The sequence below is a fragment of the Colias philodice genome, chromosome 24, assembly GCF_061535455.1.
Source record: "Colias philodice isolate Cphi_HAF_F1 chromosome 24, ilColPhil1 Martin Lab GWU primary, whole genome shotgun sequence".
NCBI classification, from domain to species: Eukaryota; Metazoa; Arthropoda; class Insecta; order Lepidoptera; family Pieridae; genus Colias; species Colias philodice.
Genome location: NC_143109.1, coordinates 4,009,191 through 4,034,356, shown reverse-complemented (window position 1 = coordinate 4,034,356; position 25,166 = coordinate 4,009,191). Strand labels below are relative to the sequence as shown.

At 33.3% G+C, this 25,166-nt stretch overlaps 3 protein-coding genes across 6 annotated transcripts; 1 reads left to right on the top strand and 2 right to left on the bottom strand.

Moving 5' to 3' along the window:
- Positions 1–543: 543 nt before the first annotated feature.
- LOC149477682 (alpha-crystallin B chain-like) lies at positions 544–1,319 on the bottom strand. Its single transcript, XM_089710301.1, has one exon. It carries the CDS (start codon positions 1,158–1,160, stop codon positions 750–752), a length of 411 nt encoding a protein of 136 aa, XP_089566427.1. The 5' UTR covers positions 1,161–1,319; the 3' UTR covers positions 544–749.
- A 41-nt stretch (positions 1,320–1,360) lies between these two features.
- Positions 1,361–3,632, top strand: LOC149477681 (carbonyl reductase [NADPH] 3-like). The gene is made up of 3 exons (XM_089710288.1): positions 1,361–1,423; positions 2,300–2,942; positions 3,380–3,632. Exons 2-3 carry the CDS (start codon positions 2,309–2,311, stop codon positions 3,583–3,585), a joined length of 840 nt encoding a protein of 279 aa, XP_089566414.1. The 5' UTR covers positions 1,361–1,423; positions 2,300–2,308; the 3' UTR covers positions 3,586–3,632.
- A 392-nt stretch (positions 3,633–4,024) lies between these two features.
- Cnot4 (CCR4-NOT transcription complex subunit 4) lies at positions 4,025–24,498 on the bottom strand. 4 transcript variants are annotated; one of them, XM_089710207.1, is made up of 17 exons: positions 24,249–24,498; positions 16,086–16,202; positions 15,501–15,575; positions 13,387–13,500; positions 12,017–12,166; positions 11,222–11,317; positions 10,090–10,279; positions 9,595–9,705; positions 9,285–9,326; positions 9,015–9,084; positions 8,348–8,517; positions 7,468–8,190; positions 6,553–7,145; positions 5,827–5,990; positions 5,368–5,520; positions 4,987–5,078; positions 4,025–4,776 (listed from the first exon to the last, which is right to left on the bottom strand). In XM_089710207.1, exons 2-17 carry the CDS (start codon positions 16,116–16,118, stop codon positions 4,472–4,474), a joined length of 3,081 nt encoding a protein of 1,026 aa, XP_089566333.1. In that variant the 5' UTR covers positions 16,119–16,202; positions 24,249–24,498; the 3' UTR covers positions 4,025–4,471. The 4 variants fall into 4 exon arrangements, with proteins under 4 accessions (XP_089566333.1, XP_089566336.1, XP_089566334.1 ...); XM_089710210.1 differs by having other exon boundaries at positions 4,025–4,746; XM_089710208.1 differs by having other exon boundaries at positions 5,368–5,517.
- Between the last annotated feature and the right edge of the window lie 668 nt (positions 24,499–25,166).

Here is a 25,166-nt window from a genome sequence, read left to right as displayed (position 1 = left end):
TCGTGCAAAATTGCGAACTTTGTACTGATAACTCTTGACCTTTTTCGTAGCCTTTTTCATATGTTCAGCGTTTTATTGTGGTTTTATCCATTCAGTTGTCAAGTAATAAAATGTATGAAACTTGCAAAAATATACTCTCTAATTATTTATTATAGATCTAATAATAAAACCAGGAATTATTAACTTGAATATGAACCTTTATGAATGGCATGTTAAGGTATGAACTTTGATTGTGATGATACATTTTATATATTATGTATATGCATATGTGTATACCAAGTGTATACATTGACAAAATTTATACCTGAATAGGTATTTATTTTATATCTATAATAACTGACAGGTACATAATTTTATTAATAAATATAATATAATATAAAGTGACTAGTGAGTAATGTTTATAATGTAAAGAACATAATATTATTATTATTAAGTCTATAGAATTTGGAACTATTATTTTGTGTAGTATGAGTAAAGGCAGATCTCAGAATAAATTTCTAAATTGTCAATACATTATGAATAAAATAAATAAAACAACAGGTATACAATGGAATGATATTTATTGAAAAAAATAACATATAACTACTAACATAAAATGCTCATGACCCTTTATAAAAGACCCATAAATTTAAACACAATAAATCAGACACCCTTAACTACTTATACAATTATTATATAAAAAATTAAAAAAAAAACACATCATTTTTCCTTTAACACACATTTTCGTCGATATTTCATTCTTCTTCATCTTATAGTTTAGATTTAACACCTTCATGGGTAACTGGTATGATAGTGTCACGCTTATTTTTTTCTTTACGTGGAATGGCTATAACCAATACGCCATCCACAGTAAGTCTAGACTCAACATTTTCTGCTTTAACACCTTCGGGTATAGCGTACTTTCGAACGAAATGTCTAGAAACATAGCCATGCTCATCTTTTTTTTCTTCTTGCTTACCTTCAACAACGATAAATCCGTCCGTTGTTTTGATTGTTATCTCTTCGGGTTTGAAGTCCTTAAGATTCATTCGAATTTCATATTTACTATTTTCTGACCTCATAGAGCTTTCGTTTCTCCAAGGGAAATTTTCCAGCCAATCGATAGATCTTAGAACAACTTCATCCCCAAATAATGGTCTTGCCGCCGGCCACAGAGACATCCTTATGCTTTTATTGTTTGCTTTATAATGACGATTGACTAGTGACTACAGAATTCTAGAAATCTAGATCGTTCTTTATAGTAAATAAACAGGTTAACTGTAATCAATGCGAAATGATAACATATTGTCATATTCACATAATATGTTATTATCAAAATATGTCAATTCAGAGTTGTCAATTTGACACTAGACAGTTGATACTGACAGTCAGCTGGTGTGTGTTTCTTTTGAGATTTGTTTACACGCTGCTCTCTGCTGAAAAAGTAAGTAATTTCACAAGTGTCGTTTTAATATTTAGCTATTTTGTTACTTAATTATTTTAAACTTATTAGTCATTAGTCAGTAAGTCATAAACTGAAACTAGGATTACAAAAATGCAAATATTCAATCACTAATATTTAATTATGGAAAGTGGAACGTTCCATTAGGAAGTTATGTATTATTTAATTATTATTATTCCAAAGAACAAGAAGCTCCAAAGACCCATTGTTAATGATAAATATACCGATAACCCTATATGTATAGATAAGAGAAAAAAAAACAATTAGGTTTAAAGTAGGTATCAAAATTAATCTTTATCTTGGTTCTCTGTATATTCAACAATGTTAAGTACAGATAAAGTAGGCACGTGCGTTCTTTTAATAATTTTTAACTCGTGTATGTAGTTCACCCTATGAACCTAAGATGTTTTTAAAGTAATAAGTCAATGCCTTAGATTAAATTTAGAGAAGTTAGCTGATTAATCAGCTCTTTATAATAAACCCGCGAAATCTCCCAAATTTAAATTAAATTCGTTGAGGTTTTTGTTTCTAGCTAGTAACTTGCAAATCATTTGAAATTTGAACCTTATAATTTGTAAATAAATTCTCTTCTTGTTCGTTATACAACATATTAAGCAAACATACTTACCTCTACAGACTTACCTGTTGACTTTTCAGCACGGCACCATAACAATTTGAAAGTATGAACATAATCTAAAAGTAGTTTGAACAGCGATGTATCAATTTTTTTTACATAAATTTTTGAAGAATAGAAAAAAATCGATCATGAGGCGAGTTCGATCCCGCGTGGCCGAGTGGTCAGGCGTAGTGAATGCTATATAAAACTTAATATCAAAATATTTTTTTTTTTATTTTCAGTAAAATATTATGGAGAAGAAAATTGCTGTTGTGACTGGCGCAAATAAAGGGTTGGGCTTTGCTTTAGTAAAAGGGCTATGCGAGAAACTAAATGGAACTGTTTATTTAACTTCAAGAGATGAGAAAAGAGGCATTCAAGCGCGAAATGAATTAAATAAAATCGGGCTTAAACCTGAATATTGTCAACTGGATGTAACAGAAGAAAATAGCATTCAAAAATACATTACTAATATTAAAAGTAAACAGGAAAAAATAGACATATTAATAAACAATGCTGGAATACTGTTCCTTAAAGATGCGCCAGAACCCAAAGTCTTTCAAGCAGAACAAACAATCAAAGTTAACTTCTCTTCTTTGGTCAATTTTACTGAAGCCATATTGCCATTTTTAAATGATAACGGTTGTATCTTAAATATATCCAGTTCTTCTGGTCATTTATCGAGAATACCTTCCGAAGATATCCGAAAAAGATTAAGCGCGACTGATTTGAGTTTAGAGGAATTAAAAACGTTAATGCAAGAATATTTAGATGCTGTGAAACAAAATAAAGAGGTGGAACAATGGGGATCTTCACCATACGTCGTATCTAAAGTTGGTGTCAATGCATACACTTTCATGTTAAATAGAAGACTAAAGAATAGAGGTAGATACTATTTTTATTAAAAACATTAGTTATAATCTAAATTGTAAGTTATAATAATTTAGACCGGCAACCACAAAGCAAAGGTATGCTGTGGCCTGTGGGTCAGTAAATATCTTTTCTAGTAATATAAAGTTAATAATAATTTAAAGTTATTAATTTGGACAAGTTTTCGTTTCGTCTTCTCTTATTGTATCACAATTTGGTAAACTGCCAAATTGGTACTCTGCGATATAAGAATGGGATCGATTCGTCGCCATTTTGTGACGTCATAAATGCGTAAGTTTTTGAGTAAGTTTAATATGATGTATTACTACGGTATTTACTACTGGACGTATTTTGATGAAACTTTACAGTGATATAGGTAAACAGAAAAACTTGATTTTGCGGATGTAACCACGCGGCATTGCTAGTCAATAATTTATCATTTGAAATTGCAGGTATTCGCGTTAATTGCGTACATCCCGGCTATGTAATATCAGATATGACAAAGGGAGTCGGTTCTATAAGCCCTGATGACGCTGCAGTAGTTCCTTTGCAAATTGCTTTGAATCCTGAAGACGGAGGTCTGTTTGTATGGCATGATGGTTCGCGAGTCCCTTGGGATGGACCTGACCCTAGAGGCTATATTGATAAGATGATGTAACTGTAATCTCGGCTTATTCTTGTGATTATATGAAATCTAAAACATTAGACAGGCCTTTTTATTAAATTTATCTCTTACTTACCACTTTTCTTATTGAAATAGAGAAGTTTCTAATAATCTAATAATTCAATAAATGCTTGTATTTTTTTGTTTTGTAGAATAACTTCAGTCCATCCTTCTCTATCCTATTCATGCACTACAAAAATTAGAAGTCTTAGTATTTTGTTAATACACAATGCTTTGTGCATTTTATTGTTAGTTTCCATGCTTTCAAATAATATTATCGAGTTGTTGAATGTCGGCAATACTTACCATGCAAAAAAATAGGCTCAGACCACACATTAATTACTGTTAGTAAATATTTATATTTGAATATTTACAAAAAATAGACATGCATATGCAAAGTTGTTTGGATAAGGTGTCGCATTAAAAGAGCGAATGATAATTCTTTAAATTTAATAATTTTTATCATGAATAATGGCTCAATAAGGTACAAATTCAACCGAGTTGGCATCTCATTTAATATAGAAAAAAATAATTTCAAGTAACACGTAGACGATCCTAGCGCAATATATAATATATTAACAAATATACATATATCATCAGTCGCGAAACGAAAAGACTCAGAGAGGGAAGCGACAGCGAGACCGAGACAATAATAAAGAAAAAAAAAATTCATGATAATATAATAAAATATAAATCAAACTTTTTTAAATAAAACAAATAGGTTAATTTATTTTACAAATTCCTTTGTTATCATATTTCTCTCGTTAAAATATGCTCTCTTAATACAAAGATTTATCGATCACATCACCAACGGAAAGAGGCTAGGTATAAGAAAATATAATATCCAGTGTCGGGAGCGGAGGGGGTTCGGATTGCACGTTTACTTGGCGTCGATGCACTCGGCGGGGTGTTGGGAGGTCTTCGGGGGGGCGAAGCCGGGGGGCAGGGGCATGTTGTAGGCCCAGGGCTTCTGCGCAGTGGGCCAGGGCGTGGGCTGCTGGGCATGGGCGTGGGCGTGGGCGTGCAGCTTGACGCCGTTGGGCTGCACGGCCAGCGTGTTGAAGCGCGCGAACAGCTCGTGCTGGCTCAGCGCACTCTGCGCCTTGCCGAAGTTCACCGACGTCGACATGATCGCGGGGTCCATCTGCGTCCAGTCTGAGAACATCGCATTGCTATTCGTGAAACCTGCGGATCGGTACCGTCAATTATTTGCATCTATTCACTCGTGAATCCGAGTAAATATTCAAATAATATATTGTGAACGATGTACAGAATGTGTAGCAAGCTTGACATATTTTTTTGGAAATTTTAAACACAAACAAAAGTAATCATATAGCTACTGAATGTCTTTAAGAATAATTAATATACTATATCAGTTTTAAATACAATTGATACCTTGTTGTTGTGGTTGTTGTCTGCCGTAAACGCTCAAGTGACTGAAGCCGGGTGGGGGCAGGCGGGTGCGTCTGACACGGTCCATATTGTCTCTGTAACAGAAAAAATTTAATAAATAATATTGTATAATTATATAACTAAGTTGTAGAAAGTATTTTTTTATACAGTGATAATTTATCGTTTTGTGTATAGGTGACTTCCAAACATTTTTAAGTAAAAAGTGATAAACACTTGTATAAAAATTGGTCTACAATTTGGCGCGCTTCAGGCGCAGCAAAATTTCAAGATCATTGCAATACCGTAACGTCATGTAGTAAGGCGAGGATTTTTGTAAAAGTTTCACTTCTGAAACGTGTGCTCTTTTTTATACGTTCAACTCACCCGCTCGAGATATTGCTGAGCATCATTTCCGTCTCCATCATTTCGGCCAGCGCCTTCTGCGTCTCTTTGAAGGGATCGAAGTCGAGATCATCGTCCCCGTCGCCCGCCGCGCGACCGCCCGAGTTTTCTGACGCGCGGTAGTTGCTCATTCTGCTGTACGTAATTAATTAAATAAATAAATAAATATTATAGGACATTATTACACAAATCGACCTAGTCCCACAGTAAGCTCAATTAAGGCTTGTGTTTTGGGTACTAGGCGACGATAAATATAATATTTAATAAATACATATATAGATAACACCCAGACCCAAGAACAAATAATTGAGTTCATCACACAAATATTTGCCCTGACCGGGGATCGAACCCGGGACCGTCGGCTCAGTAGGCAGTTACTTTACCACTGCGCCAACCGCGTCGTCATTTATTAATGAAACATAAACATCGTCCATGTCCCACCTCTTGTGCTCCATCTCGAGGCGCTCCGCACTGAGCATGTTGTGCGGGTAGCGCGGGCGCTCCGCCCCCGGGCCTGCGCCCCCGGCCACCAGCCGCATCTGCTGCGCCTTGTGGAAGTCCGTGAAGAACTTGTCCATCGTGTCCGCTTGATATCGACCCTCGCTCTGCAATGCGGCAAAACGTTTTAATCCATCAGGCCCCGGAATCACAGACACAATAGAAAATCTATTGTGTCGCGGTCGGATCTGGCCTCTCGGTGGTTGAGAGGTTAAGGGTGCTTGTAAACCAGAGATGTGCGAGGATGCGTGGCGGGGGATGTATTTGTAAAAAATCAATCATATCGTTTCATTTAGCGTTTGAAACTATAAATGAAGCGATAGGAAAAGGATAGGAATAGGAACCAATAGTAATACAAACACATCCCTCGATCGCCCTAACTCGAATCAAAACAGAAGAAATAAAGAATAAACATTTTGTGTTCGATTGTTTTTAAATCACTTCAAAGTAGAAATAAAAACAAAATGACAAAGTTTTAAAACGATGCAACAGCTAGAGATAATTGTTAAAACATCAGAATAAAGCCCATAAGTAGCACACATAGAAAGTGAACAGTTTCTGCCCATCGAAACATGCTACACTTTCAGATGATCATAATTAAAAAGTGCTTCAATCTAAAATGTCTTTTCTTTATTAAAAAAATCATGTGTTGTAAAGAAATATACTCACAACACTCTGTGGCGAATCGAATCCGTTTACAAGTCCACTCTGCTGCATATGTTGCTGATTCTGCATCTGCATCTGTTGATTGTGTAACATGAAGCCGCCTATTGTGTTGCCCATTGCATTTGTCCCCATTGAATTTACGCCTAATGTGTTCACTCCCATAGAATTCGCGGCTAATGTGTTCACACCCATAGAATTTGTTCCTAACGTATTTGCCCCCATGGAATTTACACCTAACGAACTTGCCCCTAACGAATTTGCCCCCATTGTATTCGCGCCTAAAGAACTTGCCCCTAGTGTGTTTCCGCCTAACGAATTTGCCCCGAGTGTGTTTGCGCCTAACGAGCTTGTACCTAGTGTGTTTCCGCCTAACGAATTGACGCCCAGTGTATTCGCTCCTAACGAATTTGCCCCCAACGCGTTAGCCGACATAGAATTACCACCTAGCGAGTTAACTGACAACGTGTTCGATAAATTCATAGATAGGGAGTTAGCTAATGTGTTTGCCGTGTTGCCGAGGGAATTTGTTACTAAAGAATTGTCTACTCTCATTCCGAAGGGTGGAAGCATATTGGGGTTTGGATGATAATTAGCACCTGGAAAAGACAATTTCTTTGTTAATGTTACATTTTTTAATAAGAAATAATCTATAATATAAAAATGAATCGCAAAATGTGTTGGTAAGCGCATAACTCGAGAACGGCTGAACCGATTTCGATAATTCTTTTTTTATTATATTCCTTGAAGTACGAGGATGGTTTTTATGTAGAGAAAACGTAAATATGTACCACGGGCGAAGCCGGGGCGGACCGCTAGTAAGAAATAAAAAAATATTTGTTGAACATACTAGATATTTTAAAAGATCAATTTTTTACATTTTCTTTTGTAAGCCATAGTTCAAATATGCGCAATACATACCTAATAATTCACTAGCCGTCTCCATTCCTATACTAGACGAAGGCATATAATGTTTGAGGTCCACCATAACGTTGTGCTGTCGGGCCAGCAGCTCGTTCTGCCGCAACAGCATGCTACGGTTGCGTTCCCGCATCAACAATTCCTTCTGGTCCATGAGACCTTGGCTAATTTGACTAATCTGTCTATCGTTGGCTAGATAGCCCATAGTATCCCTGTCTAATAACCCGTAGCCGTTCATGAGCGGGGCCTTGCTGTGCATTCCGTTGTCCACTAGACCTGCGAGCATTTCCCTGTGCCTCTGCATCATTAATACTTCGTTGTTGGCGTCGTTCAGCAGGTTGTGTGTGTCGTCCTCGAGCAAACTGTGATCGCTGTTATCTAGTAAATCGTGGTTCTCCAGGAGGCTGTGTCTATCTGATTCTAATTCGTCCAACTCGTTCGTTAAGAATTGCGTGTCATTCTCGAAAACGGACGTGTGCGTTTCCGTGTCCGTCTTCTCTGTGGCCGAACTGGATTCACTGCTTTCGTTGCTAATACTATTCTTTGTTTTCGATTTGTCCGATTTACTCTTCTTGGCCTGTCCGTTTGTATTGCTATTGCTGTCTTTATTGCTTCTATTGCTTTTTTCCGTTTGATTATTATCTTTGCCGTTTTTGATCTGTGATTGCTGATTGTGTAGTGTTGGACTGGACGATTCTGATGTGCCGTTTTCTTGTGACTTTGCTGTGGAAAGATAGAAAAATATATTTAAATGTGTGTCGGTATCTCAGTTACTAGATGTTTAAGTTGTTGTCGACAAATAAAAAGAAAATAAACTAATTCAACATTTTTGGTCATTACTTATCGAAATCAATTTTCATAAAGATGAATATAATCTTACCCGTAGACTGTTGTGGTTTGGGACTGAGTTGTTTTCTCGCGGGACTATCGGAAGGTGGCGACGAGCCGAGGCTTGGCCACGCCTCTTTGCCATTGCCACTATTGCCATTATTGCCATTACTGCCATTGCTACTGTTGCCAACATTACTACCATTTGTGTCCTTTTTCGATCTAAAACAGCGCACATTTTTAAACCCTATGTATTAAGTCATAAGAGCGAATTTAAGTTGTCAACGACATGCTTGTTTGTAGGTTTTGTCAGTATTTATCCAAATATCAATCGTATATCTAATAGGTGATTAATATCAATAAAGCATTAAAAATATATATGTAGTAGATTTACAAAAATATTCCTTGTTGCAAGTGCATATTATGTTGTGTTTCATATAATAAGAATGGTTTCTTTTTCGACAACAGTTCTGTTGTTTAGAATGAATTACTAAAAACAACCATATCTCTGATCAAACCGTAATGCAATGCAAAACCGTAATTAAATTTTTATCGTATAAGTTTTCAAACAATATCAGTACATCTTTTATAAAATGTTACGACTCTAAAACTTTATATGAGAAATTTGCAAGAAAATAGTAAATATACCCTAAAGTATTTTAAAAGAGATGGCCACAAATCACGGGCTTTTATATTTGATGCATGTGAACAATACTCACTTAGATGTACTGACTGAATTAATTTGAGACGATGTGACCACTGTTGTCGGTATAAAGTTCGATTGATTACCTGAAAGAATACGAAATATTAAAATAACGAGTAAAAAAACTATTTATACTAATTCATAATAATTTAATGATTATTTATAACATTAGTATTTTACTAGAAATTACAAATGGAAAATATAATTACCATATTTCCATGTATTGTTACATTTATTATTATTTTGAACAAAATTAAATGTATATAGAAACAAGATAAGTACTCACCATCTTTTGTACTGCCTTTATCTGCATTCGTACTAGAATTACCTGCAATTTTAAAAGATTGTGTTATTACAATATGTTCATTTATATTGTTCCTACTATAATATTATAAATGCGAAAGTTTGTGAGGATTGATGTATGTGTAAGTGTTTGTATGTATGTTTGTTACTCTTTCGTGCAAATACTACTGAACCGATTACAATGAAATTTAGCACACATGTTTTATACCGGAAATCCCACAAGAACTATGCGGGTTTTTCTTTGAAAACGCAGGCGAAGCCGCGGGCGGTAAGCTAGTTAAGTATAATAGTACCTAGTTGCTTGTCGTCTGGCTTGGCGAGCAGCTGCTGGTGCAGGCGCCGCTCGTACACCTGGTGCAGCCCCGCGTGCATCTCCTCCTTCGTGAACGACGCCTTCGGATCACCTGCACATAAACATAATTACGTTCATTTAATGGGTAATCAAAACTACAATAGGCTATGGTAGTTGCAAAATCTTGTTTCATTTGTCATGGAAAATTTATAAGATTGGAAAGTCAGTAGTTTTAATGACACTCATAATATGTACACTGAAATTAAATGTAAATTTATCAAGCTTATTTAAGCTTGTAGTTTTGTTTGTTCTTGGTGCACTATGGACACTTAAATTTCAGATGAACATCTTCAACGATCTTCAACGTAACGTCACGTAACACAACGTCACGTCGCGGCACATCATTCAGCGTCACGCCACGTCACCCCACATCACATTATGCAACGTAACGTCACGTCACGTCACTCCACGTAACACGCCGCGTCCCGGCACTCACCCAGCTCGTGCAGGTACATGCAGTCGGGCTTCGGGCACGGCTGGTTCTTCATGAAGTTCGCGCAGTACTTGGTGGTGCCGAGCGAGCCCTTCAGCACGCGGCCGTCGAGCGTCACGTTGTTGACGCCCTGTATCGCGCGCAGGGCGTCCGCCGGCGACACGTACGTCACGTACGCGGACGCGGACGGGCTCTGTGTGACAATGCCAAATAGAACGTTTAGATATCCGTTATTGTAGCTAGAGCTCAGTTTTTAATGCTTGGTTAATAGAGCGCATGTGTCTAACATGCGTGTTAGATGTGAAACTTCTTTGACAAGATTTTTAAGATACCAAAATCGTCGCCGAGTAATTTTACTCTCAATGCACCTATAGAAGTTTCACTTCAAAAATTTCATCGAACACATCTTTTAGAGATATATCGTAGCTATTAAACAACTCTTTTAAAGACGTATGTGTGTTCTAATTGCCCGTCTTTTGACATTTTTATTGAATATTCATTCAGTTGACGTTTTAAGCAGTGGCATATTAAAAATGTCACATTAAGCAAGCATTGAAAAATGGGCCCTTAGTATAGTAAAAATGTATGACTTATAAATTGTACTTAAAAATTTCATTTAGTGCAATGTACAACCTTTGTATCAGCAAAAAACCTTGTGTTGTTGGTGTTGTATAACTATGTTCAAACCAATTGTGCATTGGATTTAAAATAGCAATGTCTTCTAAATGGCATTTAAAAAGTGCATTTAGTTGAGTTCAATGCACAACCTTTAACAGCAATAAACCTTGTGTTGATGATGATGGATAACTATATTCTGTAACTAATGAAACCACTCGAGTATATCTTACACTAACGGTAGAAAAAATTAAAGCCTTTTTATTGTATGTTAAGCAAATAAAACTCTTAGGGCCGATTTTTCAATGCTTGGATAAAACTTATCCGTCCGTCCGTCCGTCCAATAAAGTATTACACGATAATATTAAAATGTCACGTAAACTGTCAAAAACGGGCAATAAGAATACGTTTTTAAAATGGTAGTTTTATACGTTATTCGACGAATAAGTTTTATCCAAGCATTGAAAAATCGGCCCTTAATCTAACTTATATAATAAAAAATAATAAACAAAGTCCATACAGTGTGTACCTGTGACCCCGCATACGCTGGACTCTGATTTATGACTACTTTGTGAATTTTTCCGTATTTGCCAAAGTACTCTTGCCGTTTGAGAATCTGAAATATAAATAAAAATATGTTACACATAGCATTTGTGAAGTCTTTATATAAATGATTACATATAACTAGGTGAATTTCGTTTGACCACGGGGGAATAGCCACGGACAAAAACTGTAGTAGAGTTTGTTTGTGTGTTTGAACGCGCTTATCACAGAAACCACTGGTCCGATTTGAGAAATTCTTTCGGTGTTAGATAAGTGTATAGTGTATAGTGGCAAAAGGTTTCTCTCAAAAGGCTGAAGTGGACTATCATGAAACTTTTTCCCCTGTGCTGAGATATTTAGCAGCTAAATTAAATTTAGATGTCACCAATCTCGATGAAACCACCGCTTTTCTGACTGGTTTTTTTGAATGAAACTGTGTATATGAAAAAACCTGTAACTTTTGAGTGTAATGATGGTGAAAATAAAGTGTTAAAATTGAAAAGAGCGATATATGGCCCAAAGCAATCATCTAGAGCTTGGTATGAGAGTCAATGATTACTTGATTAGTTTAGTTCGTTTACGTCATCTGTCATTAATCATCACGCTAAGACCAACAGGAGCAGCCCCCCAGACAAGTGGCTTTCTATGAGATTGACGTTTGATTACGACGACGACGACGATTGATTACGTCAATCTCATACATTCATAATCTATTCTATTAGACTTTACGCTAATAGAAAGCCACTTGTCTAGCCCCACAGTATATAGTCACCTCGGGGTCCGCGAGCCGCACGGGCAGGCCGACCACGAACACGAGGTTGTTCTGCACGACGCGCACGTTGGCGAGCGCGCGCCGCGACTCCAGCGTCTTGTTGCGGCGCTTCTGCTCGCGCGCCTTCTTCTCCGTCTTTATTGCGGCTACCTGTACACACATTGAGGTTAGATAATTATTTATTGAAGTGAAAACTTCTTTAGCGGCATTGAGCACTTTTTCTGTAATGGGTATAAAATCTTAAACTCGCGTCAGGACACGTGACCTGATCGAAAAAGCGTAAGACGGATGGATATCAAACATGCTCAACGTTAATAATCAAGTTTTCACTTCTGCCGGCACTCCCGGAGTGCAAGCCGTCTTTTTTACTTTAAAGGCTTGGTAGTGACCCTGTCTTCCAAGCCAGAGGTCGTGGGATCGATTCCTACCCAGGGCAAATATTTGTACGATGAAAATCGATGTTTGCTCCGTGTCTGTGTGTTAATTATCTATATAAGTATTTATTTATAATTGTTTTTTATATTCTACAGTTAAATTTGTCCTTAAAATATTGTGCATTGGGCACATAATAATGTGCCCAATGCACTATAATTACCAGTTTGCCAGATAGGCGTCTGGCAATCTGAGAAGGAGATTCAAAAATTGTCAACAATTATCCACGACGCGTGGTATAAAACATACATTGAAATTTACACCTTATCTCAAGCCAGTAATGTTCAAAGTCAATTGTATCATTAAAAAACTGTCTAATTTTGAGCGTGATTTTAAGATATTGTAGTAGTATGTGCGTTGTATGTCAATAAAATATAATAATATTATTCTAATAATTCGTTAAAGTTATTTGCTATGTGTTTGTTATGTCAACAACAAATCGTATTGGAAGTTTTAACAATCAGTACATTTATTACGTATAGTTTAACATTATTTACAACATATTGTTTAAATCCCCATAAAAATAGACATATAATCTATACTTAATATTATTCATATTATAAAGCTGAAGAGTTTGTTTGTTTGAACGCGCTAATCACGGGAACGACTGGTCCGATTTGAAAAATTATTTCGTTAGATGGCCTATTTATCGAGGAAGGCTATAGGCTATATATCATCTTGCTAAGACCAACAGGAGCGGAGCACTGCGGGTAAAACCGCGGAGCGCAGCTAGTTCCCTACATATATAAATCTTAATATATATAAATCTCGTGTCACAATGTTTGTCCTCAATGGACTCCTAAACCACTTAACCAATTATAATAAAATTCACACACCATGTGCAAGTTGGATCGAACCAACTTGAGAGATATGATAGTTTAAACATGTAAGTACCACGGGCGAAGCCTGGGCGGACTACTAGTAGACATATATATTACCTGCTCTTGACTGAGTGGTGTGAAGTCTGCAGGGTTCTCCGGGTAGGCCTTCCGACACGCGGGACACAGGCCATTCTCTCCCTCCCTGATTCGATTCCAACAAAACCGACATATCTATCAACAAAAAATGGCAACTATTACAAATATGTTTTTATAATACACAAATAATCACGATTATTGGTGTCTATAATGTACATAAAAATAGATTTATATCAATTTATTTTAATAAAATGATATACATATTTGTAGCTTTTATTTATAATACATTAATTATAACACGATTCAGTCGGTAAAATATGATTAATAACAATATACATACATCGAAATAAGTGAATAATTTAATATCTATAAAAAATAAAACAATGTCGGTTATGCAATTTTGTATAAATTAAATCACTTCAATAAACTGCAATTACTTTTGTATGTTTATAAAAATACTGTTGTTATTTTACAAACGAGAAAATGCAAATATAAATAGGTCTTGCTTGACGCAATAATTGCCTTTTTTATCTTAAACTTAAAACGGCGCAATCTCAACGGAAATTATAAGTAAAACTAATCCGTTCTTAGCAAGAAAAATATATTTCAATGAGCGCACATACATTCCGCTCGTCTTAATTTATTTACAAAATAACACATGTATTTTACAATAATCTTGTCGACCTCAGAATCATTGTTCTGCCACAACATCATTAACACATAGGAGAATTAAAAATAGTTTAAGACCTATCAATTACCAGTATTTAATAAGTGAATACGAAAACAAAAAATCTATTTATTACCTCAAATTCTAACAAATACAAGAATATGTGTTTTGTTATGATGGTAGCGATCTAAAATATATGTCAAGCATGCTTATTTATTTTTAAAGAATATAACGTAACGCGATAAAGATAATAAATATTACAATACAGTCACACGGAAATATTATTAGTATAATAATATTATTGTGATGACGTCATACACGTAAATTCAAGTTATCTTGATAAACTTATCAATATGTCTTCAATTGATTCAAACGACATTTTGCACTGAGTTTAAATTACAATTAAAATTGATAAACTTTAAATAATTATAATTAAATTGATAATTTAAAATGTAAGTTTGTTAAGTACATGAGAAATTTTTTTAGACGTATTTACTTTTAACTTTAAGGTACTTACTCAAAATCTAATGTGTTTATTCAAATCCCATATCATAATACTTCCTTACTAATCCCTACTAATATTATAAATGCGAAAGTAACTCTGTCTGCCTGTCTGTCTGTTACGCTTTCCCGCTTAAACCGATTTTGATGAAATTTGGCACAGACAATCTTTAGACCCTGAGAAAGAACATAGGCTACCTTTTATCAAAACACCACGCGTTCGAAGCCGCGGGCGGAAGATAGTATATCATAACCTTAGATGGTAATTTAGAAATAAGATATATGTAAAATGATTTATTAAATATCAAAACCTAAGTTACGTCTATAATTCATAGAGTATTAGCTGCATAGCTAATGCAAGATGCAAATAAACATGCATTGGACTTAATGTCAATTGAACTATTTCAAATTACAACTTTATTGATCTCAATTACTATCTTCCATACATAAATGATATTTATTCAGTTGTGAATTTTTGAAATATAATTTTGTTTATGTAATTATGTTTTATTATTATGAGTTCATTGAACGTAAGATGCACTTATATTATAATTTTATTAACATTCACATTCTTCTCATAAATTCATTATTATTAAATGCAGCCAATGACACTAAATTAGAAATCTACTATATAAAAATAAGTCGGGTTTTCCTTCCTGACGCTATAACTCCAGAACGCACGAACCGATTTCCACGGTTTTGCATTCGTTGGAAAGGTCTCGGGCTCCGTGAGGTTTATAGCAAAGAAAAGGTGTCTCTGGTGGCGAAACGGAGTTCGCCCGGTTTGCTAGTTATTAATAAAATACAATACATTAAACCCAGTTTACAATCAACACTAGACTTATAATTGCTCACACTACTTCTATATAAGCACTATATGCATATATTATGTTCCTGTAAAGAACCTAAACATACTATTAAAAAAAAAAATAACCAAAAATTTGTGTTTTTTTTTTCATATACATACTTGATATCCACATGTGCAAGGATAGAAGTGGAGATCGTCCACCTCCAAGGGTTCCATACACAGGGGACATTCCACCTGCAAAATAGAATAAATTTTTAACACTACCTACATTTTTTAAATCCTATCTGTATAAAACACATTAATTTAATAATTTATATGAATACTTATCACCAAAACTTAGATTATCTCCTAAAAGTAATCCTATGGAAATGAATCATATAAAAGTTTGTCATGATATTTAACATGTTTATGCAAATAAATAAATGTTATGTAAATATAAACAATGGCACATAGTTGACCTACATAAATCTATTCACAAAAAGATACACTCTTACTATAAGTACTGATATAATTTTGTTGAATACAAGATACCAAAAGGAAGTAAATTGTTTTTTAATGATGAAATGATTTAGAAAGGTAAGCCACAAACAAAATTTCTTAGTCATCTTTCAGAAAGAAAGAAAGCATTTTGTAGGATTGAATCATATTTATTTTACCAACTCTCTTCACTCATGAAAATGCTTTATTAATTCAATATAATTTAATTCAATAAAAATAATTAATATTAATAATATGGTTTGTTACCTGTTCTTCGCCACTCTGGTTCAGAACTGACATCCTAGCCCCAACAGCGTATTGTTATGTACTTCACAGCAAATACAAACAAACGCCAGCCAAAACGAAATATTGCACCACCAACGTCTGTAAACATGAAATAATATTATTATTCAAAACAGAAACTCACAGTAAGAAATCATCTTTAATTATCCGTAGGCTATTTAATGTAAATTTTTCACAAAATAATTATTAGCAAATAAATAAATAATGTTTTCGTATTTCAGGGCAAAAAGAAATAAGACAATTTTCTGTCTACACTAATATTATAAAGAGGAAATATTTGATTGTTTGTTTGAATTGGATAGGCTCCAAAACTAATAGACCGAATTAAAAAAATATACTACTATAAGAATTATCCCTGATTTTGTTTTTATCCCGAGTCAACCGGCAGAGCCGGGAAGAGCGGCTATTCAGTTATATTGTTATGATTGGGTTAATCTTGTACAATTTGACAAACATTAATTTGGATATAATATTTATCTATAAACCTAGTAAATAATGTAAAGACATTAAAAAGTTTGTTTATTTTGATAGTGCCACCAATTAACCTTTAAATTAGGCAGATAAAAAAACTGCTACTTACTATATACAAATAAATAACATTGAACTAAATAAAGTCAGACTTAAAGACAGCATTTTACTAACATCATGAATAATTAGTATTAGAAATCTCTTACATTATGTTCTGATAGTATATTTAAGAATTAAAATGTATATAACTATCTTTAAGATGATGAAAACACATTTTTATCAAGAGATATACAATTGTTGTAAGAACATCACAAAATAGAAATATGCAACTAATATTGATTCATTTTTGTTTTAACATTTTTTATTGTTTCAAATATAATGTTTTACATAATAACTAATAAGTAGAACAAAAGTAATAGATTGATTATACATAATAATTTTAACGAGGAAACCTTTGTGTTTTTGTATGTTTGTATTGAATAGGCTAAAAAACTATTGGACCGAATTCAAAATTTCTTTTACCATTACTTAGAGGGATTTTTCCGAATCTGTATAGGCTATATTTTATCCCGCAAAACGTAAATATGTACCACGGGCGAAGCCGGGGCTGACCGCTAGTACATAATATTACAATTTAGGACATCCTAACTTTGTAAGTAAACAAAGAGTACTACAATATTATTATAAACTAAGATTTGTTAATGATATTTTAGTAAAATAGTACAAATTGCATCTCATTGAATATGCATATTTAAAGTACATATAATTCAATATTATTTATAGTTATATACTTGGTCTATGAAGGATAAAAAGGAAATCTATTGGTTTCGCATTAGGTATGGAATGTTATTTAATTATTTAGTTGTTCCACTAGTGGTATAATATTAAATATTGTGTATTTAAATTAACAACAAGAATAAATCAAGTTGTTCAAAAATAAACCCACAAATGTATGTTTTTTGATAATTTGGAGCTTCTTGTTTCCTATACATGTAATGCTTATTAAAAATATTTAAAACATATTATATTAACTGGACCTTACAGATGTTTATGATTAACATGTTATAAATACAAAAAATAATAGTAAAGGAAGTTAAAAATAAACATTTAATAACAATTCATTGAAAGTTTAGCCTTACTTTATTAATCTCAATGATATTAACAGAATAAATCATATATCTTAATATATATAAATCTCGTGTCACAATGTTTGTCCTCAATGGACTCCTAAACCACTTAACCGATTATAATAAAAATTCGCACACCATGTGCAGTTCGATCCAACTTGAGAGATAGGATAGTTTAAACATGTAGGTACAACGGGCGAAGCCGGGGCGGAAAGCTAGTATATATTATATATATAATTTAGTTACACACTTGTATAGTCATTCCATTTCACATACATATGATTGTATAGGTATATTAAGAAGAGCTGGAACGTCAACACATTTACACAATGCACATGTTAGGCCGGGAGATACTGACACAAAATTTCGGGCCATTTGTAACAGGATGGCGGTCTAGAGGGGTCTTAGTACGCAATGACAAAAAGAAAAATGATGGTCAGAACGCTGGTACCGGCGGACTAGTCGCGTGGGCGTTAGTCACACTCGTCGGATAAATAGCGAAAGTCCAACGATTTGTAACACAAAAATTTTAGAATTTACCGATAGCCCTTAAAAAAGATGTAGGCGGTAGTGTCATGCCATACAGTTACGATGTGACTTACAGTCCGCCATACCGACGTGAATGCGTTGATTAAAAAAAAAAACAATTCAACCATTTGTACCGAGCTCACTTTTGCACAGGTAACCATCGTCGTGCAGCCATTTACTAAAATTGCCATGCCATACTTTTCGGACGATTCCAAATGGTCGCCATAACGCGGAAAAGTCAAACGATTTGTAAATCGTTTGACTTTCGCTATTTATCCGACGAGTTCGACTAACGCCCACGCGACTATTCCGCCGGTACCAGCGTTCTGAGTTCTGACCATCATTTTTCTTTTAGTCATTGCGTAATAAGACCTCTGTAGAACCGCCATTCTGTTACAAATGACCCGAAATTTTGTGTCAGTATCTCCCGGCCTATGTATGTGTCATATTTTGCAATTGTTTATAAATACAGGGTGATGTAATTGGTGTAGTACGAATATCTAAAAATCTATGAAGAATTTTGTGATACAGTAAATGGAAGAATTATAGACTATTTTACAGTATTTAATAAAATCATTTAATTTTTTGTTCATTTTCATTAGAAATGTCAATTTTTCTCACCAAGGTGGAAATTTGGATGATAAGGATCTTGTTAGAAAAATATAAATTTTGACTAAAATCGGCATTTTTTTTTTCAAAAATCAAATAACTAATTAATAATCAGAGTTATCACATTATTAAAAAAATAAGCCAAACTATACACAATTTTTACCTACTTGATGCAATCCTCAAAGATCTCAACCCAATAGAGTTACTATGGGGCATAATTAAAGGGAAAGTAGCATCACAAAATGTGAACTTTAACTTGAAAACTGTGTAAGAATTATTTAGAAAGGAAGCAAATGCTATTAGTCTGGATATGTTTAGTGACGTTTGGAGAAAGACGCGAGAACATCAGGAAAAATATATTCAATTAGAACCAAAAGTAGATAATTACACTGACTCATTTATAATAACATTAAGAAATTCCGACAACGAAACATCGAGTTCTTCGAGCGATGAAAGTTACAGTGAAGTAGAAGATTACGATTATGATTAAATAGATTCTTCTTCTTCTCTATAGATACTGCTTTCTGAATTGGTGGTAAATGTTAAAACTGTTAAACTGTTATGACGATTCAAAAGTGCTTCTAGAAGAAGTCTAATTGTATAAATCTTTGAGTTTGAGTTTAAAACCAATAGTGTGAAAATTATACAATAAACATGTAACACATATTTGTTAGCGCGTATTGGTAGGTATTACGTACTTACTACAAATATAATATTTCTTAGATATCTTTACTCGACCAAAGTCAGGAATTTAATTATTATTTGATAATTGAATGATTATTAATACTTTTATCCAATTGATTATTATTAGAATAAATAATTAACTTCATCAATTGATTTACTTTTAAATTATAATTTTACAGGTAAATTATGAGAGCTTTCATAAGTAATTATATTTGCATATACATATCTACAACGCACCCATTTTACAATTCAAGTCTAAAATGAAACTAGAGTCGCATTTATTTTTGAACATACTGTAAGTGAAATTGCATAAGTGTGAGTACTGTGAACATGCCAGCTTTCCCTAATTGACCGATAAAGTGGATGGTATTTGATAGTAGTCAATGTAATGATGTATAGACTACAAGCCCGCATAGGACAAAAATATGGGTCAAATGAACCACCAGGGGACATATCTAGAACGATAGCAGAGCAAAAAATAATAAGATTCATCACTATGCCGTCACTTGTAAGCTGTCCAACTGAGTGCAGATGAGAATTGAAAAGTACAGGTAGACTCGGTAAATTTTGGTCATATATTTTTGTACGGCATTCTTAACCATCGATAGATCCATTAAAAATAATAAGAAACCGCTCAGTGCCGTACAAAAATGGTGGTCCACCAAGTCGGAATTTTTATTTAATTTCCGAGAGTTACCAGGGGTAAATTTGGTCATTTGACCATGTACGGCATCTGTGTCATACTATTGCTATACTGCTTTCAATCCATTATTCCGCAACGCCGTACAAAAATCATGGGGACAAGGGGAAAAAATCGAGAGTTGTAATCCCCTCTCTTTCCCCACTCCAGGGGGTCATTTGACACAACACGAAATAAATTTATTTTTAAAGTATTTTATGCATAGATAATATTTTTTCATGTGCCGTACATTTTCGTTGGTTCAAAGGGGAAAAATCTGAAAAAGAAAAAAATCCATATAACGAAATGTTTGCTTTATATTTTTATAATAAAATATAAATATACATTTATATTAAGAAGCTCGAGGTGGTTAATTATCACCTTGGAAAGTCGGAGTCAGGTGGAATGGACTCCGTTAAATTGATGAACTAATAAAAAAGCTATGAACGAAAAGATGTGAATTATATGCAATCAGTCCATGAATACAGGTAAAGTCACAAGCAAATGCTAGTAATATATACATATTCAAAATGTACAAGTAAAGCGCTTTCAAATGATACCAAACACTGCATATTTATCTTAACTTTATTTTTTTACTCTGTATGTTTTGTCCGCTAGAGGGCGCCACATTAGATTTTGTGAAACCCCATACTTATAGCCTTTAGCTAGCTGGTCGCTGGTTATCCAGTGAACAATTCAGACGCTTCTAATGATATGTCATTTGTCGAATTCTGATAAGTAGTTTAGAAGTTACGAGGGAATAGATGAACATACATACATGACCTGTAAACAACCATAACCCTCCTTTTGCTTTGCCGTAGTTGGGTAAAAATATGTTAATGCCGTACTGTATCAAATGGCCATAAAGCACCCTTAAAATTGTAGCTTTCGTCGCTTTCATCAGCCTAAAAGATGTGGTCTGCACAAAAATGTACGGCATCGTTTTTTCCTAATTTATCTATGTTAATACTATTTAAAACAAAGGATAAAGTGTAGAAAACTATTATATTTCATTAATCTACGATGTTTAAACTTTAACAAAATTTCTGGTTTTGTATTTCTCTATAACTTTTTTTAGAACGGTTTCTTTTGAACGGCAATACTATACAACAATTGAATTTTACAATATCATGTTAAAAAAAAAGTTCCCGTACAGGGTCAAATGACCTTACAGCTCTTTATATCAAGAATTCGATGAAATTAAGATGATTATTGGTATACATTTAAAAGAACAATTATTTTTTGACGGCATTGCTTTTAATAGTACTTTTGAGTGCTAGATAATGTTTTGGAACCGAAGCCGTACTTAGTCAAATGACCCCCTGGAGTGGGGAAAGAGAGGGGATTGCAACTCTCGATTTTTTCCCCTTGTCCCCATGATTTTTGTACGGCGTTGCGGAATAATGGATTAAAAGCAGTATAGCAATAGTATGACACAGATGCCGTACATGGTCAAATGACCAAATTTACCCCCGGTAACTCTCGGAAATTAAATAAAAATTCCGACTTGGTGGACCACCATTTTTGTACGGCACTGAGCGGTTTCTTATTATTTTTAATGGATCTATCGATGGTTAAGAATGCCGTACAAAAATATATGACCAAAATTTACCGAGTCTACCTGTACTTTTCAATTCTCATCTGCACTCAGTTGGACAGCTTACAAGTGACGGCATAGTGATGAATCTTATTATTTTTTGCTCTGCTATCGTTCTAGATATGTCCCCTGGTGGTTCATTTGACCCATATTTTTGTCCTATGCGGGCTTGTAGTCTATATTATATAATCTCTATTCAAAAGACAGGGGTCATCACAAATTTAATATGCAAAGTTACTTTTACATTAATCTTCATAAGATCATTAATAATCTAAATAACTTGAAAGTGAAATAATATACTATTGTCTGAATTAATTATTACACCGTAACCTGTGTAGACACAATATAATATAAGAAAAAAATATACATAGTTGAAAGATTTGATTTATAAATCGTTTTTAAAAATAGTATAGATTTCTCTATTAGGTGTAAACCCACCTGATTATTGTGGTAACTTAAACACCAACCAATTATAAATAAATTAAAAAATACACTCAATATACTTCTGTATTTTGAAAGAGCTTATAATGCATTGAGGTATAACAAATTAAACATGACTATTATGTTGTGACTTATATATTTTTTATGTAAGTTTTGTTTTTAAAGCCAACAATATATATATTTTAATGTTTCTAATTTTGCATTTAGTTCGGTTATTTTATGATAATATTGGCCAAATGTGAAGGGTTTGACGCACTTGGTGCACTTCTCAACTTGTACACCATGCTCAAATGGTGAACTTAGCAACTTGTACACTTCTCAAATGGTACACTTCGCGACTGGTACACGTCTCAAATGGTGCACTTCGCAAATGGTGCACTTTTTAAGATTAGTTGAGATTTGGAAAAATTGTGTAAAAATGAAAGAATTTTTAGTTTTGGATGTTTAATTTTTATAATTATGTCAACACAATAATAATAATTAAACTATACAGAATCACCTTAAACACTATAACATTTTGGGTCATTTTTATTTTTTCAAAAATAAAAATGTGACTCGGATATAATAAAAATAATATAATTATGTCAAAAAAAAGTAGATTTACAGTAAAAAAATATCATAATAAAGATATGATATAATATCATATTATATCAATAACCTTTGTAATATTATTATTTAACTTTTAACTATTACTAATTAAATAAAAGCTTTAAATTAAATCATAACCTGTTTCTTAAAAACAAATTAGTAAAAGTAATAATGATTTAATTTAAAGCTTTTATTTAATTAGTAATAGTTAAAAGTTAAATAATAATATTACAAAGGTTATTGATATAATATGATATTATATCATATCTTTATTATGATATTTTTTTACTGTAAATCTACTTTTTTTTTGACATAATTATATTATTTTTATTATATCCGAGTCACATTTTTATTTTTGAAAAAATAAAAATGACCCAAAATGTTATAGTGTTTAAGGTGATTCTGTATAGTTTAATTATTATTATTGTGTTGACATAATTATAAAAATTAAACATCCAAAACTAAAAATTCTTTCATTTTTACACAATTTTTCCAAATCTCAACTAATCTTAAAAAGTGCACCATTTGCGAAGTGCACCATTTGAGACGTGTACCAGTCGCGAAGTGTACCATTTGAGAAGTGTACAAGTTGCTAAGTTCACCATTTGAGCATGGTGTACAAGTTGAGAAGTGCACCAAGTGCGTCAAACCCAATGTGAATCTATGGGGAAAGTAAATATGCATTAGTAATAACTTTGCATATTAATGAGATTAGCAGAAAAGTATAGTTTGAAAACATAAAATATTAATTGTATTATTTCTAAGTGTGTTAATTGACAGTTTCCTATGAATTATAACATATGTAAATCAGCTGATTGATGAAACAATTTTATCTTTATGTTGTGTTCTACAATGCTAAACAATGAAGTCTAGTGAACAAAACAAGTTTTACTCTAAGATACAAGCTGACAAGAAAGCAAATTTTACTTTTGATAAAAGTAATTATTTAGCCAAAATATCTACTTTATACAATAGTTAATAGAGAGTGTTTATAATTTATTCCACCTAACAGTAAATTAGTGTGATAAAAGATTGTTCTAATGACTCAACCCAGCTTTGACAAGATCACATTTTGACATTTTACAAGGGAAAAACAATTCAAGCCCCTGTTTTCTATGCGAGTCTGGAAGGTTTCCAAAGTTCTTTACATTCGAGCGACATAAAAATAAAAACATATCCTAATCGGCGGACAGTTTACGTTGCATCGTAAGTACCTACTCCCGTGTTAAAGGTACGTCCGCCAGCTGCCATTCAGAATATGTGGCATAAGTCAAACTTTCATTTCGTACAAGGATGCACTAAAAATAATTATAAACACTCATAACGTTGAATAACAGAACTAAACATTTTTAAGCTTTAATTACCCACTATGATTTCACTTTTGAACAAAATAAATCGATGTTTACCTTACGTCTCCTTTCAATGCAAATCTTTTTTCTGTTGCAGAATCAAGACTGCTAACCCTTCCGCTAATGTCGCAGATGAATCCTTTCCAATAGACCTATAATACGGTTCACGATTCAATTTTAAGAAAATTACGAAGCTGAAATAAATATAACTGCCCCGAAGATATTTTCTGCGAGTTACTATACATTTGTTTTATGAAATGGCCTAATCTTTTACAAGATTCCGTTCTGTGATTCCATAGACAATCCCTATTATTTTTAATTTCAATTATTGAATGAGTAATTTTCCGCTTTCGTCAATAATATTTTTTTAAATATTTTTTTGTTAAAATCGTACCCTTTACTTTAAATTAAATATTAAATCAATTAATAAATACTGTTAAGAAACAAATTAAACTATTGTTACGTATTCGTACTTCGTTTTTTAATGTTAAAGATTATAAATTTTCTCTATGGAATTTATGACAGCTGACAGATCTACTCTCGGTTTTTTTCTTAAATTACTCTGTGGTTCTTTCCAAATTGGCTGTGGAAATTGGTCACCAAACCAAAGTGACTAAAGTTTAAAAAAATAATTTATTTATTTAATGTATTATATAGTAATGTCAGGTAGTTTTTTTTAACTATTTAATTACTACTAGATGAACTCCTAAACATTATATTTTCTTTAACAGTTATATACGAAGAACAAACTTTGTTTATCATCCACCAAAACAATAAAATAAAACGCCATTTTGAATTCAAATTTCAAACAACAAATCAACATCAAGACGTTGTCTATGCTTAAGTCTTAACCATTGACAAGAAATTGAAGAAAGAAAGAAATAATTTATTAATGTACTAGCTTAAAATTAAAATGTACAAAAATAAGGTTTAAAAAAAAGAAGAAATAATAATAAATAATTAAAACTAAAATAT

What these genes read in the sequence shown, in the direction of transcription:
- LOC149477682 (XM_089710301.1), bottom strand. Translation starts at nt 1,160, where the DNA reads ATGTCTCTGTGGCCGGCGGCAAGACCATTATTTGGGGATGAAGTTGTT.
- LOC149477681 (XM_089710288.1), top strand. Translation starts at nt 2,309, where the DNA reads ATGGAGAAGAAAATTGCTGTTGTGACTGGCGCAAATAAAGGGTTGGGC. An exon ending in TAGAAGACTAAAGAATAGAG is followed by an intron (nt 2,943 to 3,379) that starts GTAGATACTATT and finishes TTGAAATTGCAG; the next exon opens with GTATTCGCGTTAATTGCGTA.
- Cnot4 (XM_089710207.1), bottom strand. Translation starts at nt 16,118, where the DNA reads ATGTCAGTTCTGAACCAGAGTGGCGAAGAACAG. An exon ending in AATTCAGTCAGTACATCTAA is followed by an intron (nt 8,518 to 9,014) that starts GTGAGTATTGTT and finishes GCGCTGTTTTAG; the next exon opens with ATCGAAAAAGGACACAAATG. An exon ending in TCGATTCGCCACAGAGTGTT is followed by an intron (nt 5,991 to 6,552) that starts GTGAGTATATTT and finishes GCCGCATTGCAG; the next exon opens with AGCGAGGGTCGATATCAAGC.